The following is a 14,189-nucleotide window of genomic DNA, read 5'->3' on the forward strand; positions in this document are numbered from 1 at the left end:
TTCAAGAAAGCAAAATATTTTCCCCCTTGTTTTCCTCCTCTAAAAACTAGGTGCGTCCTATGGCCAGGTGCGTCCTATGGAGTGACAAATACGATATATCTGGATGGATACAGGTCTTGCCCCCATGAAGCAGTTGCTGAGACTGAAGGTCCCTGCCTCCCCACAGCTGCCTCAGTCCCTTCCAATCCAAGCAATTGGAGGCTGTGCCTGCACACAGGCAACCTCTCCTCTGCCCTCTTCATGCCTCTCCTGGTTCTGGGGGACAAGAAGGGAAGGGAGCTTGTCACAGCAAGAGGGGGAGACACCCATGACTCTTCACCAGCCTGACCCATCTCTGCCTCTTGGCTTCCCTCCTCTCCTGCTGCAGCCTTCGATTCTGGACTGCTCTCTGGCACAGACTCTCCCTGCTCACTAAGCCCTGTTACCCCTTCAGCTTCCAACACCTCCTCCTCCCAGTCTTCCCTTTTCTCCTTCTGCCCACTAATCACTGTCCCACCAACCCTCCCCAGGCTCTGAGGCTTCTTCCCTTGAGGGTCCTCCAGCTGGTTCCTCACACTGTTCCTCTGTGTCCATTTAGTAAGTGACATCCCAGAAGAGGCAGGCTCCCCACCCAATTTGGCCTCTGTCCTCACCACTGGAAGGCTGCCCAGAAGTAAATGCAGACCCCACGTCAAGAAAGCTTCCTTTCCCCCGCCTTGAGGTCTAGTAAGTATGTCATTATATTACAGTCAATGACCAGTATCAAAACATAGAACATCAACTGCAAAATTAAAAAAAACGCAGAACAAAGTAAAATAATGTAAAATCACATATACATAAAAATAAAGTAATAAAATGTCAAACGTTCTAAAGTTCCCTATACAGGGCTGCCTTCAGGTGTCTTCTAAAAGTTCTGTAGTTCTTCATCTCCTTGACATCTGCTAGGAGTTGCGTTCCACAGGGAGGGCGCCACCACTGAGAAGGCCCTCTGCCCGCTTCCCTGTAACCTCACTTCTCACAATGAGGGAACTCAGAGCTGGACCTCAGTGTCCGGGATGGACAATGGGGGGTGGAGACACTCCTTCAGGTCTACAGCATAGCTGCCAAGTTATCCCTTTTTTAAAGGGATTTTCCCTTATGCTGAATAGGCTTCCTCGCGAGAAAAGGGAAAACTTGGCAGCTATGGTCTACAGGGCTGAGGCTGTTTAGGGCTTTAACGCTCAGCACCGAAACTTTGAATTGTGCTCGGAAATGTACTAATCATTGCATGTCGTATTTTAATTGCTGCCGCCCAAAATTTGGCTACCTTGTGTGTTACACCAGGATTGTTATCTAGGAGCGACAGAGTGGCAAGAAACTGTTCAGTATATTTCAGTATATTTATGGAGTACTGGCAGAATAAGGTCAGAGTGTAAATCTCTATAAAACAAGCACTGAGGACTAGCAGCTTGGGGCTCAACCTGCGCTCCCTTGCCCCGCCATCCCCACACCGTACCTTGCGACTGGAAGGCGTAGCCTGGGAGGTTGCCCACGGACACGGCCGAGACGAGGGTCCAGGTCAGAAGCCTCCAGGCTGTTGCCATAGTGGGCTACGATGCTCGCTGCGATGGGGGCTGCGTTGGACCAGGCCGACGGGGTCTGCCCCAACATTGCTTTCGCTGAGCCGCCACGCTTGCTTAGACAGGGGTCCCCCGTTCCTCGGTGGCCATCCTCGGCCACTGGGTGCTCTGCAGGAGGCGGCAAGGGTGGGGCGTGCGTCACGGCGGGGAGGGGCTGGTCCTTGGCGCTCAGCATGTGCCAGGAGTCTGCGGCATTGCTCTGTCGGAGAGGAGCATCGTAGAATCACAGAACAGTACAGTTGGGAGGGGCCACAAGGACCATCTTGTTCAACCCCCTGCAATGCAGGAACCTTTTTGCCGAGCGTGGGGCTCGAACCATGACCCTGAGACACATAAAGGTAAAGGTAAAGGGGACCCCTGACCATTAGGTCCAGTTGTGACCGACTCTGAGGTTGCGGCGCTCATCTCGTGTAATTGGCCGAGGGAGCCGGCGTACAGCTTCCAGGTCAAGTGGCCAGCATGACAAAGCCGCTTCTGGCGAACCAGAGCAGCGCATGGAAACGCCGTTTACCTTCCCGCTGGAGTGGTACCTATTTATCTACTTGCACTTTGATGTGCTTTCGAACTGCTAGGTTGGAAAGAGCTGGGACCGAGCAATGGGAGCTCACCCCGTCGTGGGGATTCGAACCGCCGACCTTCTGATCGGCAGGCCCTAGGCCAGGCATCCCCAAACTTCGGCCCTCCAGATGTTTTGGACTACAGCTCCCATCTTCCCCGACCACTGGTCCTGTTAGCTAGGGATCATGGGAGCTGTAGGCCAAAATATCTGGAGGGCCGCAGTTTGGGGATGCCTGCCCTAGGCTCTGTGGTTTAACCCACAGCGCCACCCGCGTCCCCCTGAGATGCATACTCTCCAGCATTTCTCTGATGAAGGTAGGGATGTCCTATTCAATAACAATTGTTGTTGTTGTTTTATTGTTTATACCCCGCCCATCTTACTGGGTTGCCCCAAGCCACTCTGGGCGGCTTCCAACATATGTAAAAACAGCATAAAACATTGAACACCAACAACTTCCCTATCCAGGGCTGCCTTCGGATGTCTTCTAAAGGTTGTTTAGTTACTGTAGGGAACCAGCAAGCAGGATCCGAGCACAGGGGCAACTCTCTCCTTTCCTGTGGCTTCCAGCGACTGGGATTTAGAAGCTGTTGTGGTTCATAGAAGAGATTTTGTGGCTCAAGAGAGAGAAAGATAGTGGGGGAGAAAGAAAGGACGGTAGAAACAGCGAGGTGCTTGGGGCACAAAACAGTGGGGAGAGAGGCAGGGGAGAAGGACACAGAGAGGATTACCGTAGTTTACATCTTAATTCCCCCCCCCCTTTAAAAAGTCCAGATTGTTGTTGAAGAGAAGGAGAGAGAGAGAGTACGTCTGTTCCCAATTTTGCCACTGGATCTGCAGACAACTCGGCCGCGCTGGCTTTGGATCCAGCTGTAGAGGAGAGTAATGGGAAGCAGATGGGCCGGAGGGGTCCCTGTCTGCCTGCGAATAAGCGAGGAAGGATTTTTTTGCAAGGAAGGCAATGGGACCCGTGGACCTTGAGCTCTTGTTTTGCAGATCGGGAGCTTGGATATGTGTTTATTTCATCATCCAGGGTAGGCCCATCCAAGTTAATGGCTTTAAATTCAGTGGGTCTACTCTGAGTAGGACTCGGCTGGGGGATTTAAGGATAGCAGGCTCTCGTCTGTTTCAGGTTCTCTCTGCCCTCCCCATCCTAAAAACCGGCTCTCTGCAACCGGGAGCCAGTAGTGGCATAATGGTTAGAGTGTTGTCCTTGGACCCGGATGTGTGTGACCCGGGTTCAAATCCCCCCACTTGGCCACAAAGCTCAGTGGATGCCCTTTGAGGAGCTAGTCTCTCTCTCTCAGCCTATCTGACCTCGCAGGGTTGATGTTGTGGGGTTAAGTGAGGAGGGGGGAGTACTGTGTATGCCACCCCGAGCTCCTCAGAGAAATGGTGGGATCTAAACGCAATGAAGAGATACTTTTCAAGAGCAACAACCGCAAAAGTCTTAAGGAAATTGATCAGAGAGGTAAGGCACGAGAGCGAAATAAAACCATAGCATCAGAGAACAGTAGAGTTGGAAGGGACCCCCAAGGGTCATCAAGTCCAACCCCCTGGAATGCAGCTGAAACATCCATGATGGATGCCACCCAACCTCTGCTCAAAAACCTCCAAGGAAGGAGAGTCCCCGACCTCTGTTCCACTGTCAAGCAGCTCTTACTGCCAGAAAGGTGTTTTTTCTGATTTTTAGTCAGAATCTCCCTTCTTGTAACTTGAAGCCATGGGTTCGAGTCCTACCCTCCAGGGCTCCACCTTCCATGTGACAGCCCTTGAGATATTTGAAGATGGCATTGTATCTCCTCTCAGTCTCCTCTTTTCCAGGCTAAACACCCCCAGGTCCTTCAACCGTTCCTCATAAGGCTTGGTTTCCAGAATTTAGGAAAATCTGCATACTGTACTGCTTGATTGTGGTAAAACCTCTGAGTACATACATAATTTTATTTGTATGCTGCCACTGAGTAGGGCAACTCTATGATTTGAAGACATCCCATGAGGAGTCAAAGGTGTCTGGCAAGCATGTGAAGAGTGCAAGGACAGACCAAACTATCCATTTTGGTTCCTCTCAGCTCCTCGTTCTTCCATTCTTAAAGTTCAAATTCTGCATCAGTTGGCGCTTTATTTTTTTGAAAAGTCCTCATGAAAGTTCGCTTGCGCATTTCCTGCAGATTTCTGCAGGCTGCTTGACTAATAGACCAATTTTGGTTTTGCAAAGCAATTTCTTCCAAATGAGCACTTTTATTTTCTCTTCCATCACCCAGGACAGCTATTTTTGCACATTACCTGGCTAGAGAACCATTTTACAAAATTGGGTAAAGTGCACATTTCAATGAACAGCTCCTTTGTGTGTGTGTGTGTGTGTGTGTGTGTGTGTGTGTGTGTGTGTGCCATTTCAGAAAATGCAGATACGGTGGGTTTGCCTCAATGCGAACTGAATAGATTTCCCCTCTCCCCCCATTCCTAGATAAGCAGCTTTTCCTTTCAGAGAAGGTCACTACCTGATCAGAAATCAGGGTGGATTTGATTTTCTATTGGGCGTGGTAGGAAGAGAATCGCCTATGAAAGATGTGAATCTGTTTTTATACGCCACAATTGCAGCCAGAATATTGTTAGCAAAGTACTGGAAGACACAGAAGATACCTACAGTGGAAGAATGGCAAATAAAGACGCTGGACTATATGGAACTTGCTGATCTGACCGGAAGGCTACGCGACCGGGGAGAGGAGAAGGTGGAAGAGGAATGGAATAAATTTAGAATTTATTATAAAAAAATATTGCAGAATTGATGTATGAGAATTATAAGCAATTGTGAAGTCGCAGGTTAAGAAATTAAGTGAGATATAATTGAAAATAGGTTAGAATATTCTAGTGAGTTGTAAAATTGAGAAAAGGACGTTGTAATTAGGTTTGGAAAATAAGATATAGAATTTGTCAAGAATGATATGCAATGAACGGTTAGAAGCGGGACTCGGGGAAGTCCCTTACTAAAATGAGAAAAAAATGGAATGTATATGTTGTTGTTTTCTTTTAACTCTTCTTCTTTTATTTCTGAATTTTTGAATATTGATGTTATAATAATGTATAATTATATGGAAGTTATTCTTTTCTTTTTATAAAACTTAATAAAATTATTAAAAGAAAAAAGAAAAAGAAAAGAAATTCAACTGCTATGTCCCTTAGTGCCTTCGTGCTAAAAAGGTTGACCTGCATACCTGCCAGGCAGCTGTTAAAGGCTCAGAACATAAAAAGAGGCCCTGGCCCTTAGCTTTGAAACATCTGAAATGGAGGTAAAAGGAGAATGCTCACCTCCAGCCTCCTCCTCACCCCGACTCTCATTTCTAATTATTATTAAGCCCAATTATTTACACTCTCAACCCACCAGACGTCATTGAGCGAATTGGCTTGGCTTTTCAACTCAACTAAAGTTTGCTCGGATGATTAAAACAACAGGTTGCAAGGGATTAATGGAATTGAGCCTGTGGTGCAGTGGAGTGTGGGTTTAAAAAAAATAAAAATGGATGGAAGGGAATGCTTTTCAGGATCCAATCAGAGCATATGACCCAGAACTCTGAGCCAGATACCCAGCTTGAAGAAGAAGAAGAAAATCACACTGCTGTTAACGTATTTTTCGTGGAGCAGCCGAGATGAGAGAGCGCATTTAAGCTTGTTGGGAAGGTAGGCGTGTAATCCCACGATGCCCAATTAGCAGATGCAGGTAATTAAAAGGTTGTCGGAAAGTTGGGAGGAAAACACACACACACACACACAGGGGTGCCAACTTGAATAAAATATCGGGGCGGGGAGCAGATAAGCCCCACCCTGCATAACTGATCACGTGACGCAGTGCACTCACGCCATTTGAATGGCAATGCCCATTGATAACTCCAGGGCTGCCTCTCTCCATATGAACTGACCCAGACCCTGAGATTATCCTCTGAGGCCCCTTTTCGTGTGCTTCTTCCATGAGAGGTCTGGACGGTGGCATCATGAGAACAGGGCCTTCTCTGCAGTGGCTCCCCGCCTGTGGGATGCTCTCTGTTGTGACGTGGGGTTTGTGATTTCAGCTCTCTTGACAAAACATGCTGGAGACAGTTCTCTAGTAACAGCTCTTTATTAAAGTGAACAAGACTGAAGACTGAGGAGAGGAAAGCTACATTTATAGGGACAGGGGACTAGCTAGGAAGGGATACATTTTGGAGGGAACAATATCAAGCAATCACAGTGCTGCCTTTTGGAGGAAACCAATAAGACAGAGGATCCAAATACAGCAGCTTAAATGAACCAATAGTAGCTGTACCCTCTGGAACCAAAAGGCAGTTACTTTATCCTAATGCAAATACAGACAATAATAATACAGATATAAAATCCTTTGACTCAATACACAACACCCCTCCCCCCCTAGTGAGCACAGCAGACGTAATCCCTCAGGTACTGTGGGGTCCTACAACTTCTACCTGATCTCCTGACAACAGGTGTTGCAGGTTCTGGATTGGGTGTTACCTGTGGTGGAGGGGCTGCTATAGTGGTTTCATCAGGAACAGATGGAGTCCCAGACATCTCAGGGTCCCCGACCTGTACCTCGTCATCATGAGGACTAGCAGACCCTGGTTCATTTGCTGAAGCCCCTGGTGACTGTACCTCTGGACCATTTTCACTCTGGTCTTGCAGCTGTGCGTCATTAGCCAGGGATGAATTATCTGACTCCTCCCTGCTGAGCGCCCGGCGCCTCAGCTGATCTATATGTCTCTTCCAAACTTGCCCATTTTCCAAGGTCACATAATAGGACACAGGTCCACTAGCCCGGGTGATCACACCGGCCACCCACCGCGGACCTCGTGAATAGTTCCTCACCCAGACCAGATCTTCAGGGGCGAGATACCTTGTTGTGTCAGTCTCAGCCTGGGGGGTTGCTCTTGAATTACGGTTTGGCATTTTATCTGGGTGGACATAATCCAGCACCGTTACCAGTCTTCTACCTAAGAGCAGCTCGGCTGGCGACTTGCCCGTCGCAGTACATGGCGTCGCATGCTGCAAAAATAACATTCGCGCAATGCGAGCCGACCAGTTACCCTCCATTAAGCGCGCAATGGATTCTTTGGCTGTTCTTACCATGCGCTCAGCCTGCCCATTGGAGGATGGGTGAAAGGGCGCGGATGTGATCCCTCTTATAAAGTTATCAGCCAAGAATGCCCTGAATTCTTGGGATACAAAAGCTGCCCCATTATCTGATACAATGGTCTCAGGTAACCCGTGGGTAGCAAACAGCTGCCTCAACACCTTGATTACGGCAACTGATGCCATGCTAGGGACCATCGCCACTTCTAACCATTTGGAATATGCATCAACGATAACCAAAAAGACCTTCCCTTGGAATGGCCCAGCAAAATCTATGTGTAGCCGGCTCCAGGGAGTCCTGGACTGCTCCCACCAGTGGACTGGTGCTCTGGCCACTTCTGGCCGCACCTCTTGGCATGCCTTGCATGTTCGTACCCATTGTTCTATGTTCTGGTCCATTCCAGGCCACCACACATAACATCGGGCTAGCGACTTCATCCTGACCATTCCCGGGTGTCCCATGTGAAGCGTCTCAAGAACCCTGTTTCTCAGTGGTGCTGGGATTATCACCCTATCTCCCCATAGGAGACAACCCTTATGCATGGACAATTCGTGCTGCCTTGTCGCATAAGGCCTGAATTTTTCTTCATGCGGACCACCTGGCCACCCCCTCCCCACCCAAGTGAGCACACGGGAGAGAACAGCATCTTTCCTAGTTTTCTCAGCTATATCCGTAGCTGTTACAGGAGCCCCCGGAAGTGTTTCTAGCATCATAATGTGCTCCGCCGGAGCAGGATCCTCATTGCTCCCGCCAGGAAGGGGCAATCGACTCAGCGCATCAGCATGGCACAACTGTTTCCCCGGCACATGGGTCAAGGTGTACTGGAACCCATTCAGGAATATTGACCAACGCAACATTCTGGGGGAGAGAATTTGTGGCGTTTGTTTGTTTGGGTTAAACAACCCTAACAGTGGTTTGTGGTCCGTTTCAATGGAGAAATGGCGACCGTACAAATAATCATAGAACCTTTTGATTCCGGACACAATAGCCAGTGCCTCTTTATCAATTTGAGCATAGTTGCGCTCTGTGGGCGACAACGTACGGGAATAGAAAGAGATGGGCTTCTCCGACCCATCCGGTTCCCTATGACTCAGCACAGCCCCCAGACCGTATTGAGAGGCATCACATGCCAGGACCAGCGGCTTTGACTCATCATAATGAGCAAGGACGCTCCTGCTACTCAGCATTCCTCGCAAGGAGTCAAAAGCCTTCTGCTGCTCCCGCCCCCATCGCCACACATTCTTTTTCTGCAATAGTCTATGTAATGGTTCAGCTACCGAAGCTTTCTGGGGTAAGAACGAATGATAAAAGTTAATAAGTCCCAGGAATGACTGCAACTCCGTCTTGTTCTGTGGTCGTGGTGCCTCGATGATGGCCTTAATCTTAGCATCTGTGGGGTGGATGCCTGATGCATCAATTTTAAACCCCAAGAAATCCACAGTTGGCACCCCAAAACTGCATTTTTCTTTTTTCAGTTGCAACCCCACCTCCTTGAACTTGAGCAACACTGCACGGACACGCGCAACCAGTTCCTGTGGGTCTTTTCCAGCAATCAAAACATCATCAAAAAATGGCAAGACCCCCGGCAGACCTCTTAACAGGCGTTCCATGAGCCCTTGAAAAATCCCTGGGGCCACACAAACTCCGAACTGTAATCTGTTAACTCTGAACGCCCCTTTATGTGTGACAATAGTCTGTGCTTCCGCTGATTGTGGGGTTACTGGCAGCTGTTGGTAAGCTTGTGCCAGGTCAATTTTGGCGAACACCTTGCCCCCAGCCAGTTTAGCCAACAGATGTGATACGACTGGAATGGGGTATGAGTTTCCCCTGAGTGCCTTATTGATAGTACATTTGTAATCTGCACATATCCTGACTTCCCCATTTGCTTTAAGGGGTGTGACGATTGGAGTCTCCCACTTAGCAGAGTCCACGGGTGAGAGAACTCCCTGCTTGACCAATTTATCCAGCTCTGCCTCGATCTTGGGTTGCAGTGCAAATGGCACTCGCCTTGGTTTGAGTCGGATTGGAGCCACCCCGGGGTCCAACTCGAAGTCAACTGGGGGCCCTTTATAACAACCCAGTTTTCCATTAAAGAGACCAGCAAATTCCTTGCATAATACCTCACTCATCTCAGGGCAGGTTTGGATTGAATTAAGCCCTGAGATACTCAGTCCCAGGGCAGGGAACCAGTCAGTGCCCAGGAGACTGGGGCGACTGCCCTTCGCAATCACCAGTTTGAGTACAGCCTGTTTGTCCCGGAACTGTACTCTCACGGCACACATTCCCATAACATGGATGCGGCCTGCTGAGTACGACTGCAAGGTTGCCGGAAAGGGCTCCAGAGGGGGCAACTTACCCCTGGGGAAGAATGTCTTCGCGGTCTGGTCCGACACGATGGTGAATGCGGATCCGGAGTCCACCTCCATGTCGCACTGCTGACCCTCAATCTTCACCTTGACGTGTGCCTTGCCTTGCGCTGGAAACTGCACGGCCCTCCCGTTGATCTCCGTTACGTAGTGGCAGTTCTTTAGAAAACGAGTTGCTGTGGGCGGTCTGCGATGCTCCAGTCTAGGTGCTCCTGTCGCTCCCGACGCCGCCGATCTACAGACCCTGGCGATGTGACCCGTCTTTCCGCACGTCCGGCAGATAGCATCCCTGAAACGACAACTCTTCCTTTCATGGTTTCCGCCACAACCTGGGCAACTGCCTCGGCGATCTCTGTGCACTGTGCAGGCCTGACGCACCGACTCGACCCCACGGACTGGGCTCTGGCTCGGAGTAGCCTCTAGCTCGTCCATGGCATGCGCAACTTCTATCTGTGGCTTAGTGGCCTTGCGACTGGCATCAAGCTCCTCTCTTTCATAATTCTCCGTGGCGGTGGCCTCTTTCAAGGCTGAAGCAAGGGTAACCTCTTCTTTAGCCACGATGCGTCTTCTGGCTTTCTTGCTGCTCAGACCACCAATAAACCGATCCAGGAGAGTCTCTTCCAGATTTTGGAAGCCGCAGTGCTGAGCGAGCTTCCGGAGTTCAGCCAGAAATGTGGATACAGACTCCCCAGCATGCTGCTGCCTCTTATGGAACTCCATCCGCCGGGCCATCTTGGTCTCAGTAGGCGCCAAGTGGCTTGTTAGGCAGGCAAGAATATCTTTGAGAGATGTCTCACTCAGCTTCGCTGGAGCAAGTAATGCCTTGGCCAGCTTGAAGGTCTCGGGCCCACAGTAGCTCAGGAATGTGGCCCTTCTTTTGCTGGCATCGGTGATCCCTTGAGCCACTGCAAAGAACTCGAAGCGTTCGACGTAGTCTTCCCAGGTGTGGGGCTCTGATGGCTGGAAGGGCTCCAATACCCTTGGACTCTCCATTGTCCTAGCGGGCAGGGTCGTCTTCTCAGCTGGCCAGTGAGTCTTGTTCTCAGCTGCAATCCGGACTCTGAGGCAGGGTTGTGTTTAACCGCTCCTCAGCATTCCGGATCCCACCTTCGTCGCCAGTTGTTGTGACGTGGGGTTTGTGATTTCAGCTCTCTTGACAAAACATGCTGGAGACAGTTCTCTAGTAACAGCTCTTTATTAAAGTGAACAAGACTGAAGACTGAGGAGAGGAAAGCTACATTTATAGGGACAGGGGACTAGCTAGGAAGGGATACATTTTGGAGGGAACAATATCAAGCAATCACAGTGCTGCCTTTTGGAGGAAACCAATAAGACAGAGGATCCAAATACAGCAGCTTAAATGAACCAATAGTAGCTGTACCCTCTGGAACCAAAAGGCAGTTACTTTTTCCTAATGCAAATACAGACAATAATAATACAGATATAAAATCCTTTGACTCAATACACAACACTCTCCCCGGGGAGGCTTGCCTGGTGCCTTCATTATACACCTTTAGGCGCCAGGCCTTTGGCTGACTGACATCCAATGCCCTTTTAAAATGTGTTTTTGGGGGGTGGGGTTATTGGGTTGTTCTTGTTTATGTTTTTTTTATTATGTATTTCATGTTTTTATACTGTGATTTTATGTTGTAACCACCCTGAAACCTGCTAGTATAGGGCGGTATGCAAATTTAGTAAATGATAATAATAATAATAATTTGGGAGGGGGCTGGCTCTCGCACACAAACCCCACATCCAAAGTCAAAGTCTCAAGGGAGACTGATGTTGGAACACTGGCCAGGCACAACCAGACGGTCGGGGTGGGCATACATTTTGGGGGCTGACCGGGGGGGACGACGACTAGACTTTATTTCATCCAGGTAAAAGACCCAGTTTGACACCCCCTACAAAAGCATTTGCGCGCGCGCACACACACACACACACACACACACAGGCTGGGGGCCTCCACGGCGCCCCTCTGGAGGCTTCACCCAGGGCCCCAAACCTGGCAGCCCCCCCCCTTCAACAGCTCTGGGGGCTGTTATGGGGTTCGCTTTGCAACCAGCAACTTGGGCAGTTCTTGTCTGTGGCATTGCCCTACAACAGATCACCACATTTAAAAATAAAATAAAATAAAATAACTACTACATCTCAGATTTTGATTAACATGTCAAAGCTACTGGTGGGAATAAATATTTCCTATGCCTTATAGTTTACAAGAAGCGTGGGGTACCAATTAGGGAAATGCTCTACTGTATAAATGCATGAATTAAGCCGCTTCTAGGACAACCCCCACCTCCGGTGATTAGGGACCCCGAAAAGTTATGCTTCCTTTATTTCCCAGAGTCTATCCGCCACTGCAGATGGTCGAGATCAACCCTGGAGATTTTTGCATACGTGTAGAATTTTGGGAACGCGAGGCGAACATACTTGGCATCCTGCAGAAATGTTTTCCCACCCACCCAGAAGGCAGCAAGCCCTTCCCATTCCCCGGAACACAGCTAACTGTGAGAGAGAGAAAGAGAGAGAGAGAGAGAGAGAGAGAGAGAGAGAGAGAGAGAGAGAGAGAGAGAGAGAGAGAGAGAGAGAGAGAGAGAGAGAGAGAGAGAGAGAGAGAGAGAGAGAGAGAGAGAGAGAGACCCAAGCAAGACATCTTTTCGGGTGGGGGCCAGGGAGAGACCGTGTCCCCGGCCTCATCCCCCAAACCAGCCGTTTTTGCGCAAGGATTCTGCAACTCCCGTCCCTGGATCGCTTCATCATCCCCCCCCCCCCCGCTTTGCAAAACCAGAAAGTTCCCAAAGGGGGAAGAAAAAAAATTCAAATAAATTCCCTTTGCATACCTTTCGCTAATTTTGTTTTTTGATTTTTCTTCTTCTCCCCGCCCCGGGTTTCTTGCCGGAAATTTCGGTTGGTCCGATGAGAGAGGTTATCCAAGCGCAGGACGCAAAGTTTTCCCCCCGAGCAACAGCTGGAAAGAGAAGGAGAGAGAGGGACTGGGAGAGAGAGAGAGAGAGAAAGAGAAGCAGCAGAGGGGGAAATTCAGGGGAAATGCTCCTCCTGCAAAAAGTCTTGAGCTAACGGATTCGTTGCAAGAAGAAGAAGAAAAAACAGAAAGAGGGAGAGAGAGAGAGGGAGAGAGAGACCTCCTTTCAGGAAGCAAGTGGAGGTTGTATGAAGCAGACCGGGTTGTTTAGCAAAAAAAGAAGGGGGATTTTGCCAGGCTAATTAAAAATAAAAATAAAAGCCACCACAGTGCTTCCCCCCACCTTCACCCAAGGGGAAAAGAGAGAGAGAGAGAGAGAGAGAGAGAGAGAGAGAGAGAGAGAGAGAGAGAGACCTCCTTCTCTGGTGACGCCATTGAAAGGCAAGTTTCTTTCTGTTACAGATGTAAGGCACCGCTGGGTTGCTAAACCTCAGTGGGAAAGGGAGGGGGAGACAGATGCACCCCCTCCAACATTTCACGGGTGAAAATAGAAACGTCTTATTCAATAATAATAATAATAATAATAATAATAATACCCCATGCATCTGACTGGGTTCTCCAGCCATTCTGGGCAGCTTCCAACATCTACAAAAACATAATATAACATGAAACAACATTGAAAAACTTCCCTATCCAGGGCTGCCTTCAGGTGTCTTCAAAATGTTGTATAGTGACTTATCATCTTGGCTTGACTCCAGAACCTCCAACATTTCTCTGATGAAAATAGGAACGTCCTAACTAAGGAGCAGTGGGACATTCCGGGATCAAATCAGAAAAACAGGACAGCTTCTGTAAATCTGGCACTTTTAGGGAAGCTTTTAATGTTTAATCGATTGTTGTATTTTAATATTTTGTTGTAAGCCGCCCAGACTGCCCCTCAAAATTGCTGCTGCCAGGTATCCCGTTAAAGGAATCCTGGGGCTCCACACATTTGTCCGTACCCCCGGTAGGGGCTAGGACCGCGCATGAGCCTCAGGGAGCTTCCGAGGGAGAGGTGAAGGGTTTGGCTCCCAGCTCCCTCCTCTCTCAGAGGGTGCTCACCTATACTGGCTTCCCTAGTACGCTAGCGGGAGTCAGTTTTGTTCCAGGCTGGGGGACGGGGGGGGGGGGCGGACAGATGGCTGGAACCAATGCCTAAGCAATCACTCACATTGTTGTTGTTGTTTAGTCGTTTAGTCGTGTCCGACTCTTCGTGACCCCATGGACCATAGCACGCCAGGCACTCCTGTCTTCCACTGCCTCCCACAGTTTGGTCAAACTCATGTTCGTAGCTTCGAGAACACTGTCCAACCATCTCGTCCTCTGTCGTCCCCTTCTCCTAGTGCCCTCCATCTTTCCCAACATCAGGGTCTTTTCCAAGGATTCCTCTCTTCTCATGAGGTGGCCAAAGTATTGGAGCCTCAGCTTCACGATCTGTTCTTCCAGTGAGCACTCAGGGCTGATTTCCTTCAGAATGGAATCACTCACATTAGTTGTATTTAAATAAAGTTGTGGCCAAATTAATGCCAAAAACCTTAACCTTAAATTCTGTGTGAAGTGTGAGTTGTGGGGGGAGGGTGTCTGGGTACCT

The 14,189-nt window shown here is 49.2% G+C and overlaps 1 protein-coding gene across 1 annotated transcript in view; it reads right to left on the minus strand.

Moving 5' to 3' along the window:
* Positions 1-12,893, minus strand: part of ADAMTS10 (ADAM metallopeptidase with thrombospondin type 1 motif 10) — a 41,841-nt gene extending 28,948 nt beyond the window's left edge. Inside the window, exons 1-2 of the mRNA XM_035120628.2 lie at positions 12,477-12,893; positions 1,475-1,797 (exon numbers count right to left, since the gene is read on the minus strand). Coding sequence (XP_034976519.2) covers positions 1,475-1,562 — 88 coding nt within the window. The 5' untranslated portion in view covers positions 1,563-1,797; positions 12,477-12,893. The remainder of the gene's footprint in view (positions 1-1,474; positions 1,798-12,476) is intronic.
* Between the last annotated feature and the right edge of the window lie 1,296 nt (positions 12,894-14,189).

Source organism: Zootoca vivipara, chromosome 6 (assembly GCF_963506605.1).
Source record: "Zootoca vivipara chromosome 6, rZooViv1.1, whole genome shotgun sequence".
Classification (NCBI taxonomy): domain Eukaryota; kingdom Metazoa; phylum Chordata; class Lepidosauria; order Squamata; family Lacertidae; genus Zootoca; species Zootoca vivipara.